The sequence below is a fragment of the Maylandia zebra genome, linkage group LG17 (assembly GCF_041146795.1).
Source record: "Maylandia zebra isolate NMK-2024a linkage group LG17, Mzebra_GT3a, whole genome shotgun sequence".
NCBI lineage: Eukaryota > Metazoa > Chordata > Actinopteri > Cichliformes > Cichlidae > Maylandia > Maylandia zebra.
In genome coordinates, this window is record NC_135183.1 from 26914195 (window position 1) to 26938989 (window position 24795).

Sequence of the window (24795 nt, forward strand, 5' to 3'; positions counted from 1 at the left end):
GGCAGACGAGAGAATACTTTTGGCAATATAGTTTATATCACTGTTTGTATGCATCTGCATTTATCAAAATTCTCTCCAGGTATTGTCTTGGATCACTAATCATCGCTCTTTCTTTACTTTCTGGTTGAAAAATTGTTCCCAGGAGACAGGAAGGGAGACATATGAAGGGCCAGAGAGGAGCTGTAATTAAAATCATTAGCTCCTGTATTCATTAAGACAGCAGGACCTCTTAATTAATTAGAGCTGCTCTCTCCTGTAGGGGGCTGGAATGGCCTCAGTTCTGATGTGTCAGGGGACCCTGTTTGAGTGAGTGTTTGTGCTGTAATATAGGACAGTAACTTTGGGGGATGTCCTCTACTGCTGCAGAATATGCATTAAGTACACACACACCAGACTACAATCTCATTCTCTGCTTGCAAACCGCAATTTATCAGCTAGACAAAGAGCAGTGGAGCAAGGAGAGAACGGGGACATACAGAACAAAGGAGAAAAAAAGATAGATAAAACAAAAGAGGGAGAAAAAGAAATAAATACAGAGAGCAGGAGTGAAAAGCACTGAGAATATAAATTACAGGTAAAAGGAAAGGCTAAACATTGAAACAAGTCAAGGGAAAAGGAGATGAAAGAGGTGCTGACCTGTCACACCGCTGATAGGACAGATAAAAAAAAAAAAAAAGTGACAGCGATAATGTCAGATCTCATGACTCAACACGGCCTGAAAGAACACCTCCTACAGTGATGTGGAATGGAACATTAAACTCAAATGCTCAACATTTTTACATCTGTACAGACACACGCACACCTGCCCATACATGTATGTGCTTCTTTGATTAGGAAAAAAAAGATATAGGAAATTTGCAGTATTTGAGTACTTATACTCGCTTTAAAGAGGAGAAACATTACTTTTTAGTAAACATTACACTATAGATTATTATTTGATGAAAGGTGATTTCATTTACTCATTACACAGCGTGGTCTGGTTGTTGGTGCATGACAGCACTGGGATTTTCCCCACACAGCCACCTCTAGGGTTTACACAGAATTCAAAAAAAGACCACACACAACACATCCAGACTTGAAGCACATGGACTACAGCAGCAAAAGACCACACTGGATGCCACTCCGGTCAGCTACGAATACTAAAATCTCTGAAAAGAGAGTTCAACCTGGAACTAGCAATTTGTACCAAATAAAGCTGAAAGTGAGCGTACTTTCGATATGCTTGTTTTATGTGCAATTTATTATGTCCTTCAGTAATGTAAGAATCTGTTTAATCTACCTGCACAGTACCATCTTCTTGCCCCAGGACAACAGCAGAGGGCTGCCGACAGATACAGGTACACCGGATCCTGGATGACTTCTCCTCTGACTGGAACAGCACCGATCCTGTTCTACCATCACGCACCTAAAACACACACACGCATTTTTTTTTTTTTTTTTAAATCACTGTACCAACCAACAAAAATACTACAGCTTCACGTTCCTGCCACAAAAAAACTCTATGCACTTTGATATATCCACTTTCCTAACAACTCACCTGCAGTCTGTTGCAATTATCTGCAGCTGACACTATGATTTCCTCATGATTAAACAGAACGTCAGAATCTCTCTTCAGGCGGATGGCTGAGGATGTGTGAACCTTCTTGGTCTCCCATATCTTAAAACAGAACGAACAAGATATGTAAATCTCACATAATAACCCAGAGTTAGAGTTGAATATATGCAATATCAACTGAATAAATTGACGGTTGTGGCAATATTTAAGTCACTGGAATCTTCTTGGCAGTTAAGATGAGGGTTTCTGGTGAAAACAAGTCAAATCCACACATAGCCACAAAGTACTTTTCTTTTTTCTTGCAGGATATTTGCCACGGCAGGTCAGGATTTTTCTTTTTGATGAAAGAGGACACTGTAAACACGTCTGTTTATCCCACCTTTTCCCTAGTGTGACCTGCAATTTATTGCCCTGTTAAGTTTATAACAACAGGAGTGACTGCTTTTCATCTTGTGAGTCTGTGGCTGTGAGTCTGTGGCTGTGTGTCACGATCAATATCTGGTGCCAGCATAGCGATCTCAGTTTGAAGTGAGATGATGTACTGCAGTATCGACATTTTTCTCTCACCCCTAATAAGCAGTATGTACAGAAGGCTCTGCTGTAGTTGTGGACTGTCAGGGACAGTTTTGCCACCTTGTTTGAAAAACAGCAGCTGTAAAAACTGTAAAAAAAGAAAAAAAAACCACCCAAAAGGCTAAACTGCAGAGATATTTCATGTTACATTGTCTTCAAGCTATTTAAGATACATATTATTTTGTTTTAGAGAGCAATGAGTCAAGACAAACCTGTTAAATAATTTATTTTGCCATCTTTATGTAACCCAAATAACAGAGAAGTAATTTAAAAGCAAGTCAAAGCAACAGTTAGATCTTTATTTCTGCCATGGCCTAAATGCATTTCATTCCCATAAAAAAGACCAGATACCTTTTGTACTACAGTTACATCACCATCCCTGAGCACTGCTCATTAAGAACTGAAACAGCTGGCAAGGGGGAACATAGTGTAATTAGTCAACTTGTGAAGTTAATTTTACTGTCAGAATAAGCAATTAGAACAACACTGACAGCCTCTCTCCGTACTGTTATACTGTAGCTTTATCACACACACTCAGTCTTACCCTGATGGTCTGATCATCAGAGCAGGAGAGCAGCTGTGAGCCATCAAGAGAAAACTGGACACGCTGCACCCAGCTTAGGTGGCCACTGCAGTCTGCCATCTTTTTATTGGCTTCGAGATCCCACAGCTGGAACACAAACATTTATTTATCTTTATTATTAGTAGTAGTATTATTGAGAATTTTCTTTACATACTTACATACACAATTTTGAATTTTATATAAAAAAAGGAGACATTAAATATATAGTGAGATACCTCAACAGCATAGTTTGAAAATGCAATGGCCAGCAGGTTACTGGTGGGGCAGGCGTGACAGTATTGAACTGTGCTCATTCGATTGGTCCTGATTTCAAACAACATGTCTGATGTCTCTACATCAAAGACCTGAGAAACAATAAAAGACAGACAACAAATCAGCACCTGTTGTCTCATCAACATGTCCAAAAGCTGTTACGACTGTACAAATAACACATTGAAATTAAAAGAAAGGAGAAGCACAAAACGTGGCTTTCCCAGTTATTTGTCTCTCCTGGTTTTATTCTCAGTGAGTTCTTTGATTCTTTGACTATTTCATTAATTTATATGTTAGCCCTAATTAGCAAATATTTGTATCTCTGCAGTGTACCTACATGCATCCCTTGCAATGCTAAAAATAGCTGAGAACTTAGCGGTCGACCAATTTGTACAAATAGGTCAGGCCCGGCTCGAAAAACCTAAAACAGCAAAGGCCAAAATGCCAAGCTTAAGACAAGTCAATTGGTGGCCATGGCCATCTTTAGTATTCAGTCTAGGCCATAGGTGTCAAACTCTGGCCTGCGGGCCAAATTTGGCCCGCAGCCTAATTACATTTGGCCCGCAAAGCCACACCTAATTACTATTAGAACGAAACAATATATATATTGTTTAGTATTAAGCTTTGCTTGTTCCATATTCAGTTTTTCAGCAAAACGTGTTTGAGTCCATAAGAAAAGATTCATTCTTTTATCTGGAGGAATAAATATATTTCAATAAATATTAACGTTAGCCCGCAACTTTGTTCCAGTTTTGAATTTTGGCCCACTGTGTATTTGAGTTTGACACCCCTGGTCTAAGCAAACATCAAACTCAATGCCTATTGGGGAACAAGCTACACCAATCAAACATAACATTATTTTAGAAGGCGAAGGCTGGTCCGTGACTTGGCCTCCAAATTCCCCAAATCTCAGTCCAATCGAGCATCGGTGGGATGTGCTGGGCAAACAAGTCCGACCCATGGAGGCCCCAACTCACAACTTACGCAACTTGTGTTAAGCTCAAAGGTCATTTGACAATATCAAGTATACCAAGGTATTAATGTGCTCTACAATAACTCTGTGCTTTGCATCAAAAAAAAGAAAAAGATTTTCATCATGCCTTAGGATTAATGTTGCAATTTTCCTCAAGTTTATAAAGCCTCTCCTTTCAGTCACCTTAGAGTAAAAGAACCTATCCAATCTTCACTCTGTTTGGGTTCCCAGAATACAAATGAATGAAGATGTAGGGAACAGAGTGAGGCTGATAACAAGACAATACTGGCTGACTTTGGAAAGCTCAGGAGAGGAGGGGATATGCACATTTATAACCAAGACACACTATTTAGACTCTCTAGAAGACAAACAAGCTCTCTTTCCTGTCTCCTTCAATGAAACAGCACACCAACATCAAGGGCAAAGAGGATAGAGTGAATGTGTTTTCAATTTTTAATCAGTACAGCGAGAAAGTGTTAAGATAATGAACAATATCCAAACCATATGCACCCAATTTTATCAAACATTTAGCACCACCTACAAAAAAAACAGCGTACAGGATCATACAGCAGCATGCTTACAATGATAAATGCTCACCAAAACGGCATTTCTGGCAGCACATATGACGCGTTTGCCATCGGCAGTCCAGGTGCTACACTTGACAAAGACGTCTTCCTTGTTGTCTGTAAACATGTCACTTACATTGATCGTCTTCCATTCATTGGTAGAAGAAACCTCAAATACCTGCAAACATGCAGAATCATGCATGTCAGTGCATTACAAGACCAAGGTATGTAAAGCATATTAATATTTCTAAATTTAGTTACTAATAAATGATCTAAATAGAAAGCGAGTACCATCATTTGCCTATTTTGTTGCAGTAAAGTTCTTCTAGAATCAAATGTTTTAATTCAGGGATTATAAAACTATTGGGACTGTAAACTCATGACTAGGAAACATGTTGTCCAACAAAAGTACAAAAACGTATTTAAGAAAAACAAATCTTTACCATTTAAATCCGTCACTTCAGATTTAATTAAACAAAAACAGTGTATATGTCAGAGCACTTCACCTGCTAATAATTATTTCTAGTTCAGTGTGTGTTACCGTATCAAAAAGAAAGCAAGTATCAGGACTAATGGCAGTCACCTTAAGGGTACCATCGTTGGAGCAAGTTGACAGATACTTGTCATCAGGAGAGAAACAGCAGTGGTTGACTGGTTGAAAGTGACCAAACATGGTGTTCTGGGAGGATGGCTTATTGAGGTTCCACAACTAATGAAGCAAAGAAAATGCATGTGGCATTAAAAAAAATGGCTAACACATTACATAACATATTAGCCCCTTTTTGCCTTGTGTTTTTATGTGCATGTGTTAGCTAGCAATCTGTCCAGGCCTCTCTTCCTATGACAGCTGGGTTCTAACACAAATGAGATCTGAACTGGATAAACTGGATAAAAATTAATAGATGAATTGATGGAAGTAGAACACGAAAGGTCAGAAGTTTAAAAACAAAATCGAAAGCATAAATAAGACAAACCTTGACATTCTGAATATCGTCATTGGAGCAGGTGGCCAAAAGGAGGCGCCCTGATGTGTTGGTAAACTGGCAGTGGTTGACCTGCTCTTCGTGCTCCTCTTCAAACGTCCTAAGCAGCATTGCTCGCTCTCCATTCCACACCTGCAGTGTCAAGAACATCAGGATAACATGGCAGATTTCTGTGTTATTTTACTCGCTTATTTCTTAATCATAACATAGTTATAATGGTGCTGTGGACTGTGTACCTTGACTTTTCTGTCACTAGAGCAGGTTGCTAAGAGACGGCCGTCAGGGGAGAAGGCACAGCAAAGCACTTCATCATCATGGGCAGGGATCTCCATGAGCTTCTCACCTGAGGTACTTTTAAACACCTGCACACCATTGCAAAGATGGCAGCGAAGCCACGTTTCATCAGTACAATATTGAGTTCCTCATGTAACACTAAAAACTCCTGACTAAAGTTTAATAAACTATGAATTTACAGCTTTTAACAATGGTTACGACAAAGTGTTACTGAAGCTATTTGTAGATTCCAGAGAGCTGAACAATTCTAGTTAATGATTGCATTTTGGTCCATTCTGCTGTTGCTTTTGATGCTTTGCCGGTGAAATGGTACCTTGAGTGTCTTGCAAGCTCCACAAGAAGCAATTTTGGTTCCATCCTGCGAGAAGCAGGCTGAGTAAATGGAGCCCTGGTGGGGGTGAATCACCAAACGAGACAGATTGTCTACACCGCTCTTATTCCTGTATTCAAAAACACGACACACACACAAAACAGTAAAAGCAGGAGTTCAAAGCTTGTACACACCATTAAAATGGAAATAATAACAATTTCAGATATATTATATATTGAATATTCATTTTAATTGCATTGTAACAGCAAATGTCATCTAAAATCTTACATGTTAAAGAAGGGAGTACAGATTTAACAATGAAAATTAGTTATCATATAATTCAATAACAAACTAACTAATAATGAGATGTAAAAATCAACTTGAAATATCTCCATTATAAAGAGAACACCATATTAAATGCTTGCTTTCTTACACCAAGTCAAAGTAGAGTTTCCCAGCTTTGGTCCGGTTCTGTGCCTGCAGTTGAGCTTGTTTGTAGACCTCGGAGTTGGGCGGCTGAGACAGAGCAAGCTGCACAACATCAGGAAAAGGACGCTGCTCGAGCTGGTGGCCATTCAGAGACAGAAACTCCTGGAACTGACTGCGCACTTCACTGTTCTGGAAGCAAAGAAAACACAAGCATACTTGAGTCCACTGCAAACACCAGGTCACATTAAAGGGAAACTACCCAAAGCTTGTCGCTTGTTATCATAACTATTTTTCACTAAGAACTTAAATCACAAAAGTTTGATTGGTAAGTAATTGCTATTATGCACCATGGCATGTTCTCTTGCAAAGATGAAAATTAGAAAGTGAAAATGTGATAATTAAAAAGAAAATGAAGGTAGGAAAATTAAAGGTCAACCTTTTTATTTAATTCACAAAGTACATGAAAGACAGACGGAGTCTAAACCTGTATTTTTCCTCGGGATGAGGTAGAATGAGCTGCACTCTCATTCTTTGTTGAATTACTCTTTTTGTACATGAAGATCAGAAATTTAAGCATCAAGGACACTGTCATTTTCACTAATTTGATGCAACAGATAGGTATGCACAAATTTATGATTCCTGCAGTCTGCACATATCTCTCATGCATCTTTGTGAGTTGCTTCACTCACTGAAAATATGACTGGAAATTTAAAAAAAACAACAATTATCTTCAGGCTCTGCATCATGCCACTCAACTAATCTTATGCCTTGAAAAACTACTTATACATAGAAAACAAAGGTTTGTGTGGCAGTGATAAATATTAAGTTTAAAGTGACCCATATCTGAACACATATGTGTATCCCATATGTGAAAAGGGCAATAGACACAGTGGCCATTTTTTTATGTCCTGACCTCTTGGTCCAGAATGGATCCATACTCCACATAGTCATTGATGAGATGAGCTGGACCCATTATCTTGGCCTTGATGATCACCCAGTTGAGAGAGAACATGAGTGAGTAGAGCTCCTAGACAGAGATGATCAGAAACCAAAAAGAGAAAAAGACACAGAGAGACAGAGACATGGTGAGAAAAAAGGTAGACTGAAGAAATAAAACCCTGCTATTATTTCTCACTTATACGTCATCTTAAAACACTGCATAGGGCTGTGCAGTCTGGTCTACTTTAACTTATGTATGTATGTATGTATGTATGTATGTATGTATGTATGTATGTATGTATGTATGTATGTATCTATCTATCTATCTATAATAAAAATGGTTTCCCATACTGTAGAACAGAAAATGAGAAAGCCATTTCATTGTTCAGCACTGTAATGAATTACTAGGTTCAAACACACTTAAAAGAAAAAGAAAATAATTATCACTTCTACCTGGGTAAGGTTGGCTTTGGCCATATGGTAGGTCAAATATCGGATCCAGTAAAGAGATTCCTCGTCTCCTGAAGTGGGGGGACCGTCTCTGTAATGCTGCTGGTACTGACGCACCACCTTAGTGTGAAGGCTCTGTTTAACACAGAAAACCCAAATAAGCACACACACAACAGCAAAGAACCATATTTGCTGGGTTAAAGATAATGACACTGGATTTATAGCTTTGATTTTATGCTAGAGCTAATTTAAACCTAATGTAGCTAATTAGTTAGCCTGGCCTCTTAAAACTTGTAGCTTAATTTGACAATCACTGCCCACTTCAATTGAAGGATGCCTTTAGACTGACCTCAAGCTGCGTTCGGTTCTGCTCCAACAGGAAGTCTATCTGGAGGTCGTGAAGGTAGTACAGGTAGGGTTTACTGTTATTGTCCACGAAAAGCAGAGACTTGTTAACAAATTCCTCCAGGATGTCCTCCACCTCCTCAGGTTCCAGATCCCAAAGAACAGACAGCACCTGGGAGAAGAAAGAACAACACAATTAACCGTTCTTAACCTTGTGGAAGAATAATATGCCATTAATCTGCAAAAAGCATTAAAATTTAAAATGTCATGTCACTGTGTCAGAAAATATAGGGATCATAAACAATCTCCTTTTGTGCAGACAAACCTTAGCGGGGATTTTGACATCCTTCTGTAGAACAGTAAGATCCTTGTAGAGGTCTCGGTGCTCATCAGGAAGTACCTCGATGCTAGCAGCCATGGCCTGATCCAGGGCATCATAGTCATAAGATGATGACTTCCTTATACGCTTGAACTGCTTCATCTGCAGCTGGCAGAGATAGTAACGCCAGCGGTTTGGTTTTTCTCTGAGCAGCGCTCCGATCAGAGACACCACCAAAGGGGAGCCTGACATGAGGGGCGAGGAAACAGAAATGTGTGGGGTTTTTTTAAAGCACATGACCCTAAAAATGATATGAGACCTAAATCGTCACAAAGCTTGATTTGTTTTCCCAGAAAGCAACAACTAAATCGAAATTAGCCATGTTTTCTTATAAAAAAATAACATCACCCATATTAGCAAAGACATCTTCTAGGCTTCTCTTAGATTTCTTTATTAGTCAGTGTCAAGATACATACCTTTACACTCTCTGACAATACTGCGAGCCTCCTCAGGTAGTGCTTGCAGATTTATTCTAGTGTACAGAGCAAGGATCTCCAAGGCCTTGTTTTCATCCAACCCGCTTTCAACTTCCACCTCGTGCTTAGCACCTACAAAAACAGTCAATACAGAGTATTTTTCAGTATACAGAAAAGTAATCGCAGAAGTTTCACCCACTTAAGTCTGTACAGTGACCAGAGAAAAGCAACAAAACACATACCACTAACAGAATCAGTGAGGCTTCTATTTCTGGTGGTGAGAAGAACACGACATTGGATGTCAAACACCTTCAACACTGTACTATCCCAGATGTCATCCAAAATCAGCAGAGATCTAAAAAACACAAAAGAAAGAAGGAATTTGTCACAGCTGCTGCTTTTTAAATCAGCTGACTGTTTACGTCTGCTGACGTAGATACCATCCAAATGACTGTGGCTGCACCACTTACTCACTTTCATATGAACAATCTGTCGCAGCAGAGCAGTTAAACAACATTCAGCACATGAAACCATCTGCATTCCTTTTACCTTTAAGCTTCTATTTTTCCATACGCAGATTTAGAGTTACTGAACACATCATTTTTTTATATTTTCTATGTAACCAAGTTTCTTCTTTAGTAAAAGTTTTAACTTTCCAAGGTATTTTGTTTGGTGACATAGGATACATTTATTACACAGTTATTTTATTTCCCCCACCCCGTCGAAACAATTCATCTTTACCTAAAATGTCTGTCGAATTTTTAAAGTTGTTGTCTTTAACTTTTTAAAACTTTCTTTTAACTTAAATTTGAATTGTTTTTAATGCATTATTGCAGTTCAAATGTCTCAGTTTATATTTCCTGCTGTGTTTAAATCAGTGGTATATACATAAAACATAATTCACCAATAAACTACATCTGACTTGACTTTAATAATAATAATGTTGGCGTTGTTGACCGACACAATTCATCTGCTTCAGTAACTTTAAAAATACTTTACATGTATACTGTATCTTTCTGTTTTAATTATTTTTTACATCCTTTATTATTTTACTTGTACATGTCGATATTAGAATGGCATGGTTAATGTAAATGATATACTAACTTATTCTATATACATATTACTTCTGTCTTATTGATTGATTAAAGTTAAAGTATTTCATGTTAAACTCAATATTATAAATAAAAAGTTGGGAGATCACATATAATTACTAAATAGTGACCTTGGATATCTGCGCAGCATGAGGAAGCGAAGACGCTCCTTGGCTTCATCCAGAGAGTTTGGAGGACGGTGGAGGGGCTGAGAATCAAGGCTCTGCTCCAGACGAAAACACAATGACTGAACTTTAACCAGCAGGTCTGGCTTGTCCACCTGGCCGATGGACAGCCAGTGGACGCCTCCAGGAAAGCAATCTGGAGATAAGAGGGAAGAAAGAGTTAAAGGAGCAAGAGTTGTCAAACTACAGAGAAGTAACTGCTATCTGTCAGTTCGTGGATCATTAGCGACAACATCATCTTAGCTGAGTGCATCGGTGATCTATGTTAGTAAGAGACCCAGAAAAGTACATCAACGATTACAAAAACTTTTTTGTTTTAAGCTTTTCCTTTCTCAGTTTCATTCATTGCCTCAAACTAATTCATATTGATAGTTAGTGCTTTATATCAGTCAAATATTCACCTTCAATGATTCCATGATCTCTAACAGCTTCAGCAGCTAGGACGGACTTCCCCGAGCCAGCCATGCCAAAGACAGTGATCCAGCCGGGCTCCTTCTGGAGCCGGTAAAGCTTCTCCCTGGCCCTGTTCACTAGTTCTGGTCTGCTGACAAACACTACGGGCCTCTGTGGGATGCCACCTTCACTAAGCATTGACTGAACTGTTGAACAAAGCAAAACTGTGAGTGTTTGAAGAGTTATCATACAAAAAACAACACTAAGTTTAATACTAAGAAGATGCTCAGTCAGGATCAAGATCAACTCCCACACAACAAGCAGACTCTGCACATCCTTTTTTTTTTTCTGCCAGCACTCATGAACTCCCACACACTAACAGCACAACCTATCAAACCTCCACCATCCTCACCCACAGCTTCCTACTTCTTACCATAAGTTGCAGAGCCATCAGAAGAGCCCTTATGTGGATTCAATGAGATGTGTGGCAGGTCCCTATGGAGCAAACTGGCCAAATCGTCATATGCCTCTCTGACCAGTGCGTTGTAGAAAGAAATGTAGGCAAGGTTGTCCTTTCTTAACAAGAGCTCTATTAGTGCTCCAGCCTGATCCTTCCTGGTAAGCTGAAGACAGAAACATCAGAGATGAGATGTGAAATGTTATGATCTGGTAGAAACCATACCAGGCGATGTTTTGAATAAATGTTAAGAGTCTGAGATACATTCCACAAAAAAGATTGTTCATGTTACAACATTTGTGCATGGTTTAAGCCAGCTGTATTCTAGAAATCAACCAGTTGCATCATCTAGTGGGAAAATCCCATGTTGGCAAAATGTTGGCAAAGGTTGGAATACAGTTTTGTTATTAAATATTTAAAAAGAGAATGTAAAGTTACATTAAAATTGTACACACTTATTGGTTTTGCTGTTAGTTTGATTTCTACAGCAGCCAAAAAGCATTCTGTTCATGTATGCCTCAGTTACTTAACGGAACATCATTTTAATGACACAGTATTGCTTCTCTATGGCGAAATCCAAGGTAATGTATTACTAAATAACCTTAAGGGGAAAATGAGTTATCTACAGTTATCGTCATGTCTTGTGTCCACAGAAAATGGCAAAGTCAACACAAGTGTGAAAACAAAGACTTGACTCAGTAAATAAAGGTAGGAGGAGGGTGACTCAATACATGGACAATAAAGTCTGAGAGGAGGAAAGGAGGACAGGGCTTCAGTAATGTCGAGCAATATTTTCATTGACCACAGTATTAATTCTAGAAAATGTAGAAACCACCAGAAGCTCACCTGAGTCCTGATCCTCTCCTCCTCATCCACAGTCATCACACCATCACTGATCATGTGATCCATCAGGTAGGTGGGCTTAATGTCCTCCTCCAGTTTTTGGCGGAAGCGCAGCAGACAGCTCCGTGCCCCTTCCTCCAGCGCCATTTCTGCGCCACACACCAACCATACAGGATCTCGGTGCACTGCACGCTATTGGAAAAAAATACGGCGTTTAATAAATTGTGGATCTGTCCATCCTTTTTGGCATGGCATGTATTTCTTATTGTTCCATCTTCAGGAGGTAGTGTGGGTAGTCTACTAATCAGAAGGTCAGTGGTTAGATCTCCAACTCTTCCAACCTGCATGTCAAAATATCTTTGAGCAAGATACTAACCCCAGAGTTTGCGCAACTCTTTCATGTAAATGTGACTGAATGAATTTTAAGTTAAACAGTACTTACGGGGGCACTCGGTTACCTCAGTGGTTGAGCAGGCAACCACATGCTACAAGGCCAAATGCAGCGGCTTGCATGTCTTCCTCTTCCTCTTTCTACCATCTTCTCTTTACTCAAACTATCCAATAGTGCCCCCCTCCCCTCCAAACATAATAATTAAGTATAAATTAAATTAAATTAAATAAGTACCAATCCAAGTACTGGTACTGTACCATTTACATGGGGAATACAAATATATATATTTTATATATATAATATATATATATTTTAATAAGGAGAATTAAAGTAGAAACATAGAGTAAATATTGTTAGTTTTAGTATTTGTTAGTTTGGGAAAAAATAAATAAATTAAAAAGTTTTTAAAAAAAAAATCACATCATGGTTGTAGAGGCACTGATGGGCATGTTTAATGAGACTCTGGATGTTTACAAGCCTGTGAGTCAACTGGTTTCTATTGTAATACATGTACTGTTTTTCCTATAACTCGCCTGACATATGTCCTCAATACGTCATGCCCCTGCTATATACAGATGTATTTGTGATTGTGTATATGTGTGAACTGATCAGTCTTGAAGGTTATGTATTCGTCAAGCTTTAAAGGTTTCCTGCTGTTTAAAAATAAAATTTGTTAGCAGGCTTTAACGGCAGAATGTAGTCTAAAACCTTAAAAATACCCTCAAAGCCACAAAAGTGTGTGAAAACAGTCTTTAATGTCCAGATATCTGTGTTCCAATACGAAACAGGAAGAGATCAAAAGTGAAAATACAAGAGCTGATAACGCATTCACTGGGGTATAGGTTACCATCTGTTATTAAAAAATAGTAGGAGTACTTAGTTTTGACAGCTCAAAATGAACTTTCACTAGTGCTAATGAAGACTAAACTTGACTCTTCTTATTCTTAGTCGACATCTTTTCTAGCGTTATATTCACAAACCAAGCCCAATCCAGCACTTGTTAGGAAGTTCAACCTACTCCGACTGCTTGAAGTAAATGAAACAAAGAAAGACAGGTAGCCACTAGCTGATACTTACGAATATCGTCTAGTCTTCAGCGAAGAAGGTGGTTGTTTAGTTGTATGCGGCTTCGATATCAGGTCACGATTTAAGAACCCAGTCACTAAACAGAGGTTTTAATTCTCTGTCTTAACGTGTTACTACACACCCAATTTTGAAAGAAGAGCTTCCTGATTCACAACAAAAACAACTGCCCCGGCGTGAAGCAACCAATTGCTTTGCAAGCTCTAGCTCACGTGACCGGTGAGCTCACGCTTTGGAAGAATGTGTAGCTGGGCAAACTGATGCGGCGTTTATATACTTCTCGTGTGTTGTAAATATTTGCGTTCGCTCAGCTAAAACGGTTAGGCTTTACAAATATTTTCCAACGATAAAGTCATATGAATACGTATTCCAGCGGCGGTGTTTTCATGGTAAATTTGAGTAACATAAGAGTTAGTATGCGTTACTATAAGACATAACATAGAAACGACCATCATTTACTTTCTCTGTCTTGTTTAATCAAAAACACTTTAGTGTGTGGTATTACCCACTAAATTCATGATACAGTTCAAACACTTTGCACAATTAGACGCCACATTAGACGAAATTAGATTTATGAATTAAAAATCCTTTGACAACTCTATTTTTATCTACCTCCAGGCCGCACTTGAAGGCAACATTACTGCCTGGTGACAGCAAGTGATGAGAGCATTTGTTTACTCCAGTACACATTGATGCCCTGATAATACAATTATAAGTAGCTGTGAATAGATTACCTATATAATGCTGTGGACATATAGGCTTGTTGTCAGACCTGCGTGCAATGAGACTCAAATGAAGTATATGCAAGCTAAAATTATCATCTATACAAATTATTGTCTGTATTTAATTAATTAAGGATGCAGGTTGGTGATTATAATTTTCATCCTTGCTTAAATAGCTTTTTTTCTTAACAGTTGTGTGTTAGTCTCATGCATTCCCCAGATAGCAAAATGATAGCAATAATACATTATAGCTTTGTGTTTTCAACTTGCAACAAGAGAAAAAAGCAACACAAAATTAAAGATAAAGGTTCAAACCTGGTTTTCTTCCTATTTGTGGGCTAAACTGTTAGGTTCCCTCTATTAATACCCCTTTGAAAAAATATATCTACAGGGTGGGCCATTTATATGGATACACCGTAATAAAATGGGAATGGTTGGTGATATTAAAGTCCTGTTTGTGGCACATTAGTATATGTGAGGGGACAAACTCCTCAAGATGGGTGGTGACCATGGTGGCCATTTAGAAGTCGGCCATCTTGGATACAACTTTTGTTTTTTCAATAGGAAGAGGGCCATGTGACACATCAAACTTATTGGTAATGTCACGAGAAAAACAATGGTGTGCTTGGTTTCAACGTAACTTTATTCTTTCTTGAGTTATTTACAAGTTTCTCTTTGTTCACAGCCATTGACATGTCGAAGAGGTTAACACATGAGGAGCGGATCGAAATTGTGTTGATATCTGGTGAACGCAGTAACCAGGTCATTGCAGCAGATTTCAATGCAAGACACCCTACGAGACCACCCATCTCCCATGCTACAGTTAGCAAACTGCTTGCTAAGTTTCGTGAAACTGGTTCAGTGTTGGATGTGCCAAAATGTGGACGCAAGAAAACTGTCACTAATGAAGAAACATCAGTGGCTGTCCTAGCTTCATTCAGCAAGAGCCCACAGCGTAGCAAGAGCCCACAGCGTAGCACTCGCCGCATGTCACTGGAGAGTGGCATTAGTCGAACATCCCTTTCGGCGGATATTAGCTACTCACAAATGGAACCCTTACAAACTCCAGCTACTGCAGCATCCCAACGAGGATGACCCAGATCGGCGCACAGAATTTGCAGAATGGGCAAAACAAAAATTGGAACAGGACCCTCAGTTCACGCAGAAGATTTTGTTCAGTGATGAGGCAAACTTTTATGTGAATGGTGAAGTTAACAAACAAAACCACCGCTATTGGTCTGACACTGACCCACATTGGATGGATCCCTCCAAGACTGTTGGAACAACAAAAGTGATGGTTTGGTGTGGTATATGGGGTACAACGATAGTGGGTCCATTCTTCATCAATGCAAACCTCAAGGCCACTGGATATTTGAAATTGCCACATGATGTGTTTCCCTCTTTATGCACTGAAGCTGGCATGTTCCCTGAGTTTTTCCAGCAAGATGGTGCACCACCACATTATGGGTGCAAGGTCCGAGCATTCCTAGATGAACAGTTTCCTGGAAAGTGGATTGGTCGTCGTGGGCCAGTTGAATGGCCCCCAAGGTCTCCCGATCTGACCCCCTTAAACTTTTATCTTTGGGGTCATCTGAAGGCAATTGGTGTGAAGATTCGAGATGTGCAGTACCTGAAACTATGGATACTGGATGCCTGTGCTGACATTTCTGCTGCGGTGTTGCTATCAGTGTGTGAAGAGTGGGAGAAGAGGGTTGCATTGACAATCCAACACAATGGGCAGCACATTGAACTCATTTTATAAGTGGTAAAAACTTGTAAATAACTCAAGAAAGAATAAAGTTATGTTGAAACCAAGCACACCATTGTTTTTCTTGGGACATTACCAATAAGTTTGATGTGTCACATGGCCCTCTTCCTATTGAAAAAAACAAAAGTTGTATCCAAGATGGCCGACTTCTAAATGGCCACCATGATCACCACCCATCTTGAGGAGTTTGCCCCCTCACATATACTAATGTGCCACAAACAGGACTTTAATATCACCAACCATTCCCATTTTATTACGGTGTATCCATATAAATGGCCCACCCTGTATATAAGGTTTCATCATTAAATGAACACCACATGCTCAATTTTGTTGTTTTATTATATTAACATTGATACAGAGGGAAACAAAAACTCTCCATGTTCTTATGTAAACTGATGTAAAACTACATATGTTTTTCTTTCTGCATACAAATGTCCGCTGGAAACTTTTCGAGACAAAATTCATTTCTGTGTTCAGCACCTTTCATCTCACAATTGTGTTCTTACATCCAGCGCAAATGTACTGTAAACAAAACAGCACGTTAAAATGTAACAAGCAAATAACAATATAACCAATCAACATAACTAATATTCCACTGGCAGCTAACAAATAAAATTACAGAACATACAACAAGCAACAAATACTCCAACAAATTACTCAAGCAACAACTAAAATGCACAAATCCCAACACAAAGAAACTCATGCAGACAACTGACATTACTTTCTTTCAGAGGTCAAAGCTAAGTGTGGATTAAAAATGATACAAACAGTTTCATTTTCTGGCTGATAAAAAGGTAAGAGACAACAACTAAACTAATAAATCCAAGGAAAAGGGCTCATGTTTTGCATTACCTTCAAGTGTGGCACTTCTTATTGTCAGTTTTTCTGTAGTTAACAGTTATACTGTTACCTTAGTACTTAACGGTGATAACATTATATGTAAAGAATCTGAAATTCTACTCTGCTACTTTTCTATATAAACCTCTCCATCTGTGTTTTATAAAGCTTGCTGTATGCATTGTACATATTAAAAATGCCCTTCTGTTCTTATATACTGCCTCCAAAATTCAAGGAGTTTGACTACAGACACAATGATAAAATAGGGGGTGTCAACATTAGGTACAGAAATGGATTATTGTAGCTAATACTGGTTTTCTGGTTTGAAGTCCTAAATGTTCACAGGGAAGCACTGACAAGGTATTTGTTATTTTTGCTGTTTACCGGGCTTCAAGTGAGTATTTACGGAACTTTTACATCTAAACTGGAGAAAGGGTTCAGGAATTTAGCTTGGTAATAAATATAATAAGTATTGTTTGGACAGCTGAACCTGAAGTCAACCTGTGGACAACTCATTTTCCAAAGTTTATTATATCTGTAAAACATGGTGGAGGCAGTCCAATGGCACTGGGTCACTAGTGTTTATTGCTTTAGTGACCAAGGACATAAGCAGCTGGATTAATTGTTAAGTATATGGCTATGTAATATAGTAACACTATATTTTTGTTCAAGCCATTGAATAAAAGCTCAGCTTAGGTCAGCACTTTTTAAAAAATCAAATAATGAAAATAAAATTAAACTGATTGGGTACTGAGGTAAAATTATAACAACTGTGTTACTGTCCAAATATTGCCGAAAAATAAGTTTGAGCATTTTCGCAAAGTAAGGAGTCACATTTAAAGCTGAGCATGTGATAAATACACTGCTGTGCTTTTACTGCCAAATGTAATGACAAAACCACAGCTGCAGAACCTGCATGACACAATGACCCACTTTCCTCTTCTCTTTTTTTCTTTCACTCCATGCATTGACATCCCATTACTGAAAATCTTTCTCTTCCTCCTCCTATAGCTTCGACTTTTTCTTGTTTTCTTTGTGTATTAACAACCAGCTTGATGCTGCTCAAATACATTGTAGTCGACACAGATACTCCCCACCTCCTTTGCTTTACCTGTGTCTAGTAGAAAAACAGTCTTCTTCAACTGCATGATATTTTCATTTTAATTGTGGGTGACAGAGTCCTGAGCTGTGTTCTGAGGAGGGTTGGCTGCTGGTTGGCTGTTGCTGAACATCAGCTTCCTCAGGATGTCAGCATAGAAAGGGCCATAGACTGTCTTGTTGTAGTTGACCAGGGAGATGAACTTTGCCCCAATTATTGCTAGTTCAGGCTTGATAGCAGTCAAACCAGCTGGTACTTGTTCAATTTTGGACTGAGGTTTTGGGTCAGAAATGAGTGCCATGAAGTACTGCTGCACACGGTCCTCTGCAGAAAAACCACAGCAAGCGTTTAGTCAATTACATCAATTTCTCAACTAAAATTTTTTTAAGAAGTTAGTCTTTCAACTTATTCTCTCTTACCAACTAGGGTTCGGATGGGATTGTCCTTTTGGGTAATGTTGCAAATCTGGCCTGTGAGGGTGCCCTGCAGCGCTGGGGTCAGTGCAGGGTAGCTCCTCTCTGTTAAAGACTTGTTAAGCTCACAGCAGATCTGAGCACTGATGCCCTCTAGTGACTCTTCTAGGTTAAAGTCCCTATAGGTATAAAAAAAAATCAGTTTAAGATGGAGTTTGAGACAGATATGTCTGAAAATAGTCTGACACAAAGGTACTGACGATCTGTGCATCCCATCCAGCAGCACACTGATCATCCTCTTCAGGCGGTCAGACAAGGATGGTAGACCCTGGATAGGCCCCCCAATTGTGCTGTAGACAATGAGCAGCACCTCATTCACAGCCTGACATTGCTGAAGCTGCCACTGAATCTCTTGGAGACGGATCTCATCTGTCATCCACGTCTAATGGAGAAGATTGCACCAATAAAATCTCCAAAGCACAAATTGTCTGTAAAATCTCTAATCTCTCAGCTATGTAAATATTTTTTAAAAATAACAAGGAGAGAAGCTGACATAAACATCCTTCTCTTAACTACATTTACAACACACTACCTCAGGCGGTGGGCTCTTGGAGTAGTCCCATGTGAGGATGCGAATGAAGGCAGCGTTGAGAACTTGAAATGGCCCAGGCACCACTGGTTGTCCTTTTCCAGGACCATTAGTCTGTTCTGTAGGGGCGATGGATGACTGCAGCTCCTCCAGTGCAGACTTGATCCAGGAGGTAGTGCGGTCTAAAGCACCTGAGAAAGTTTCATATTAGCGCAAGTCTAGCAGGGTTTCAGTTTTTCACTTTGACACAGACTGTAAAGAAAAGATGGCATAGCCACTGTGACATCCTCCACTGGACTTTGGACTCTCTTTTTAAAGTTTTGAGTTGAGCAGTTAGAGTTTCTTTTGTTATAAATAGATGTACTGGGAGGTCAATATGACAGTTTTTGCTTCATTTCAGTCTGAAAGTCACACACAAAATATAAAAAAAAATAATTCTCAAATGTAGACCTCAATAAAACTGTGGCATATTTTCTGTATTTTTGTGTGTATAAAAGGGTGCTAAAGGTTATATATAAAGAAGAATGTAGTGTTATTCACTCACTGGGTGTTTTGTCCAGGATGCTCTGAAACTTTGCCCTCTCATATTCGACACTTTGCCTCTGCAGCACAGGTCTCAGGTTTTCAATTGTACAGTTGACCATGTCCGCTCTCATCAGGCTCAACACACGGAATATTTCCCTAATGTGTAGAAATAACCAAGATGCTATGAAAAATTTGCTTTTATAATTAAAAATATTATTATTAAACAGAACAGGTCAGACAGTAAATACAGTCACTGTTAATGTATATTGGATGCAAGCACTGAAATATTTTGAAAAGTGTGCGCTTACTTAAAAAGCGTCACTATGTTATCTGTGCCCTCTCGTAGCTTCTTGATTTCCTCATCCCTCACGGGTGCACACATCTTGCCCATGGTTGTGATAATGTAAGAGGCAAGTCCCTGGATGTCTAGAGCATCGTTGTCAGCCTGCTGACGAATCAGGTCCATGTCCAGCACCTCCATGATCTGGGTCCGCATCCGATTGGCACCCGGATTAAGGAATGACAATAAGATCTGTTCGTCAAGAGGGGGAAAAAAAGTTGTTTTAGAAAAAAAAAAAAAAAAAAAAAAAAAAAAATTATATATATATATATATATATATATATATATATATATATATATATATATATATATATATAAATAAATAAATATTTGAATGCATGTGGTGACCTCTCTGATCTCCTCCACTAATCTGATGGCTTGTCCATATTCAGGAGGGTCGTCATTCAGCTCAGCCTCCAGGATATCCCAGAAGGCCTTCTGAAGATTATCTCTCACTGCCTTTAATAAACTAAAAGAAAATAAATAAATAAATAATAGGGGGTTTATCTGAGTAAAACTGCCATTTATAAAGCACACTTTGATTTTGAGTTTTATTTTATTAACTTATCTTGAGAGTATTAGACTGGTAAATTAACTTTTTTTCTCTGAAGGAACTAAAATGATTTTCTTGGATCTTCCTTTCTTTTGATATAACTAAGTAACACTACTATTTAGTAAGTAACTAAACAGTAGTGCAACATTTGGTGTTTTCTGGTTGTACACCAATCATAAACACTCCCAGACAAGTTGCTGCAAATATACTGTAGATGCAAATCATGAAAGCATGTCCTCAATGATCAAATTCAAATCTTTCTTTCTGCTCAGAAAGTGTGTGTTTGTTACAGGATGCTATGATGTTTGAAGATAAACTTGTCAACTTAAAATTGTGTTATCCACTGGGAGCTTGAGAATAAATAACAGTGAGTCTTTGGATCTCCCTTTTCTTTTCTAACTCTAAATTCTCGCATATTATCATCAGACACAGACAGTTGGTATAACAAGAATCACATTTATTTTAGTTTATAACCATGTTTAAAAAGGTAAACATGATTTTTAAACACTGCAAAATCTCTATGTTTGTACAAAGCACAGAAAGCAGCATCAGCTCTCCCTGATACCTAACATGTTCTTCATTATGGAAAAATCTGAAATGTAGTATTGGTGTGGTATTAATATTGCAAAACTTGACATTAGTAAGCACAGGCTTTTGTCATATTTTACCTGTCCTGAGGTAGGCTATTTGGCTCCAGGTGGAAATTGCGGTTAATAACAATCTCATGGGAGAGGCTGAGATTGAAAAGGTCTCTTGCAGACTCCATGACCTCGTCCAGTGTTAGGGTTTTGGGTGGGCTTGCTGTGGGAATCAAATATTTGCTGATTTATAAATTGGGGGAAAAAAAGCATGTCCGACTATTAAAGATGACAGATGTCAAACTCCATTTACACTGTTCATACATACAGCTCACTTAAGGTAACCAGTAAAAGTCCGTCTTTATGTCAGTGAACTGAAGTGTAACAACACATTTAATCCTTGGCATTTCACACTTCTTTTTCTTAATATAATAAAAAGAAGTCTAATAATAATAAGCATGTTTCAGTTTTTCCACATGATGAAGAAGAATGAATGATGCAATAATAAAAGAACAGTACGACTTTTTGGATTTAAACTGTAAGAAATGAATATGTAAAATGACAGATGAAGTTTCCCAGACTGTCCTGCAATTATAAAACAGAAAGTTCGTTAACTGAACATGTTAGATATTCTTATTCAATCTTAGATTCTTATACAATTGTTATTTGTTATATCTGGATTGGAGTCTCTGTCAGGCTTATTCTGGCACCCGGGCCTTATGTTTTGATGCCCCTGGTGTAGAGGGTGGTAGCTTTCTTACAAGCCTTTATATTAAACACAGTCATTAACCCCTAACAACAACTGCAAACAAAACAGCAGATTAAATGTATTTTTTTTTTTACCACTCAGACAGGGTCATCAAAAAGAAAAAACACAAACTTGGATTATATGCAGTGAGCTTATGCATAGATCAATGAGAAAGGAAGGGGACAGACTCACAGGATGGGCTACAATGCTTGCTGGAGGAGTCACTGGTGAAGCTATCACGTGAGCACTCCAGGTCGCTGTTCAATGTCATGCTGTCGCAGCGCTCTGATGATGACTCCACATCACTACCTTGGTCCTCACCGCTGGATGTGGAGTTAAGCCGCTCATCATTTAAAGGCATTTTGGATTATAGCTGCAAATAACAAGTCAGTAATAACTTAAAAGGGATTTCCTACCACAGAGTTTAATTCAATATGTTCAGAAGATCCAGACTATTAAATGATAATTACTGAGATACTTTCAAGGGAATCCTGCATAAACTATCCTCAAAGTACTCATTAGAAAACCAAAATTTCCATGACACAATCTTACCATCATTTTACCTGAGCTCGTCTGAGAGTGAGATAGTGTGTGACTGTTGCAGTTTTTGTTACCAAGGCAGAGTGTAACAAAAACACCAGTCATACTCAGTGAAACAGCTGGAGGGCACCATTAAACAGACAAAGCTGCCTTGTTGCAAACACTTTCAACATATTATTAAAGTCAATGATGGTGCATGACGTAAGTCACTGAAAAATAAAAAGAAATAATAATAGTGTATAGTGTGGTTCAGTGTTTGTTTACTGCCACCAGGGTTTAAATCACAATACAAAGTCTAGACATAAACAGAACACATTTCCATATAGGTTTACACAAAAGCCTTTATGCCTGTGCCTGTCTATCCAATGTCAGTTGTGTCTCCAGGGCAACATGGGACAACAGAGGGCTACGCAACTGTCAAGATGATCGTGTTACACTTCTCACTGTGCTGTTGTTTGTTTTCCACAAATGCACATAGGAAAAAAAGGTAAAGATGACGGGATGTGCACATTTTTAACGTTATTGTAAAGACTGTTTACCACTGTTAAAAAAAAAAGAGTAACCCACTTAAACATTACTTGAGTACTGTAACAGGTTAAATTAAGCCTGCAGGCCTTTCTAATATAGCCTAAGACATACAGTGCTGGCAGAATGACCCATAGGTGTTCCTATCCTCTGGCTCAGTTATCTGCTGCCAGAAATGAATGCACACTCCCTGGCAGCGCTTGCAGTTTAAAGATAGCTCAAGGGTCGAGGAAAATGGGTGTGGGGAGCCCTTTTATTACATCATATGCTAGACTTGACAGCTAGGTCAAAGCCATGCAGCAGGCCAATTTTCAGAGATTATCCAGAGGGATAAAAGCAGAGTGATCCAGAAAACTGATTACGGATTAGGTGTACTCTGTCATCTGCAGCTTCTTTATGAGAAAGCTTCTTTAAGCAGTTCAGATGCTAGGTAGAGTAAAATGCATTGTCCTGTTATAACCAGAAGGATGCAATCTAAGATAAATGAACATATCGTATAATTTTCCCAGATGTTTTGGAAACATATCTGAGCGAATATGTGATCGAATAAGAGGTACAGGCGCTCTTACACACACACACACACACACACACACACACACACACACACACACACACACACACACACAGCTACATCAACTTCTGCAGGAACAAAGACAGCCTTTTGGGGTCCAGATCTGACTGCGGTATAATGTAAACAAAGCAGTGAATCAGGAAGGCAGGGCTAGATCCACGGGAACTCTCCTTATTGGTTGCAGTTCCCCGTCTCTCAGCCCTACATGGAAACTCTTTGGTTGCACAGCTACAAACGTGGATAAAAAAAATATCCACACATGCGTAAGAAGTGGGTACACGTGATCCGAGGTGCAGACCAAAACAAGAACTCCGTGTACATTACAAATAGTATATTGTATCTGATCATGACAGAAACCACAGAAAAAGAAGTGCGGAAACAATAATGCGTTACGCTCTCCCTTCAAAATACATCTGATGCATCCGTCAAACTCAGCACTATGTCAGTGTTATATAATTGTCTTTGTTACTTGACTAAAACCCCTGGTTTACAGCTTAATACGAGTCATAAATGTCATTAATTTCGTACACCAGCTGTCACTGGTATGCTAAATGTCAGAACCGTCAAATACTGTACTCTTCTTCCTGTTTCACAACAAAGCGACGGATAACTTAGCAGCAGACACCATAAACTAAGTCACAAGCACAAATGTCTTCGAGAAACGCGATGTTTACCTCATTCAAGTCACTAGAAAGTGAAGCTGACAGCGAAAATAGCCCCGCTCTGAAGAGAAAAGTCGCCGTCGTCCTTTTTAAAGGTCCTGTTCTGATTATATTTATGGTGGTTGGCAATGGTGCATTACCAGCACCAACTGGAATGAGTGAGCTGTGCAAAGGGAATTCAAGTGTTCAATAATAGTAATAATAAATAAAAAAAGAAAAAACCGAGAAAAGAGGAAAATAAAGTTGTCTCCTCTTGCGTTTGCTTCTCTGTTTAAAGGTCCTTCAGTAGCCCAGCTGGCTCTGAGAACTAGCGGGCGAAACCATTTTACACACGGGTGTGTTCAACTACAAAAATAAAGGCGATTCTAAGGATTGTCTTTTTTAAAAAAAAGAAGAATCTAATTAATTTAAAAAGAATCTGCAATTTAAAGAGAGCAGATACAATAATATGCAGACATTTAGTTCAGAAAAGGGTAATGTAATAATACGGGCTACATTTTATCAAGCTGTCGAAAAATGGTACACCCCGCCCTGCTTTTCCAAAACGTCTGTGTTCACGTGGGTTGTTTTGTTTACGGATGTAACCTCAGAACCTTCACTACCTGTGGTAGTGTGGACGCCTGTGCTCGCTATTATTTCCCTTAACATAAGACCTCTAAAAATATACGGGTCTTAGGTGGGAGGTTTTTATTATATTAATACTACAGTATGGTCATTGTGTGGTTATATGACATCTTGAGAAAAGATCCAGATGCTTAACTTGTGACAAATTGAGTCTTTTCAGCATGTTTCCAATGGCAGTACATCTTAAATATAAAAACTGCAAAATTTTTAT

At 38.8% G+C, this 24795-nt stretch overlaps 2 protein-coding genes across 2 annotated transcripts in view; both read right to left on the reverse strand.

Moving 5' to 3' along the window:
* apaf1 (apoptotic peptidase activating factor 1) overlaps positions 1-13663 on the reverse strand; it is a 45814-nt gene extending 32151 nt beyond the window's left edge. The window contains exons 1-21 of the mRNA XM_004548324.4: positions 13485-13663; positions 12020-12208; positions 11150-11339; positions 10725-10922; positions 10270-10459; positions 9290-9402; positions 9048-9179; positions 8578-8816; positions 8257-8424; positions 7911-8042; positions 7432-7545; positions 6523-6707; positions 6093-6219; positions 5722-5847; positions 5477-5617; positions 5086-5211; positions 4534-4680; positions 2927-3055; positions 2673-2798; positions 1538-1657; positions 1280-1405 (exon numbers count right to left, since the gene is read on the reverse strand). Of these exons, the coding sequence (XP_004548381.1) occupies positions 1280-1405; positions 1538-1657; positions 2673-2798; positions 2927-3055; positions 4534-4680; positions 5086-5211; positions 5477-5617; positions 5722-5847; positions 6093-6219; positions 6523-6707; positions 7432-7545; positions 7911-8042; positions 8257-8424; positions 8578-8816; positions 9048-9179; positions 9290-9402; positions 10270-10459; positions 10725-10922; positions 11150-11339; positions 12020-12163 (2973 nt within the window). The 5' untranslated portion in view covers positions 12164-12208; positions 13485-13663. The remainder of the gene's footprint in view (positions 1-1279; positions 1406-1537; positions 1658-2672; positions 2799-2926; positions 3056-4533; positions 4681-5085; positions 5212-5476; positions 5618-5721; positions 5848-6092; positions 6220-6522; positions 6708-7431; positions 7546-7910; positions 8043-8256; positions 8425-8577; positions 8817-9047; positions 9180-9289; positions 9403-10269; positions 10460-10724; positions 10923-11149; positions 11340-12019; positions 12209-13484) is intronic.
* Positions 13664-16301: 2638 nt separating this feature from the next.
* Positions 16302-24263, reverse strand: tcp11l2 (t-complex 11, testis-specific-like 2). The gene is made up of 10 exons (XM_004548322.3): positions 23973-24263; positions 21855-22035; positions 21005-21137; positions 20132-20252; positions 19752-19975; positions 19463-19599; positions 18922-19109; positions 18590-18771; positions 18336-18508; positions 16302-18240 (listed from the first exon to the last, which is right to left on the reverse strand). The coding sequence occupies exons 2-10, from the start codon at positions 22021-22023 to the stop codon at positions 17978-17980; spliced, it is 1590 nt and encodes a 529-aa protein (XP_004548379.2). The 5' UTR covers positions 22024-22035; positions 23973-24263; the 3' UTR covers positions 16302-17977.
* Between the last annotated feature and the right edge of the window lie 532 nt (positions 24264-24795).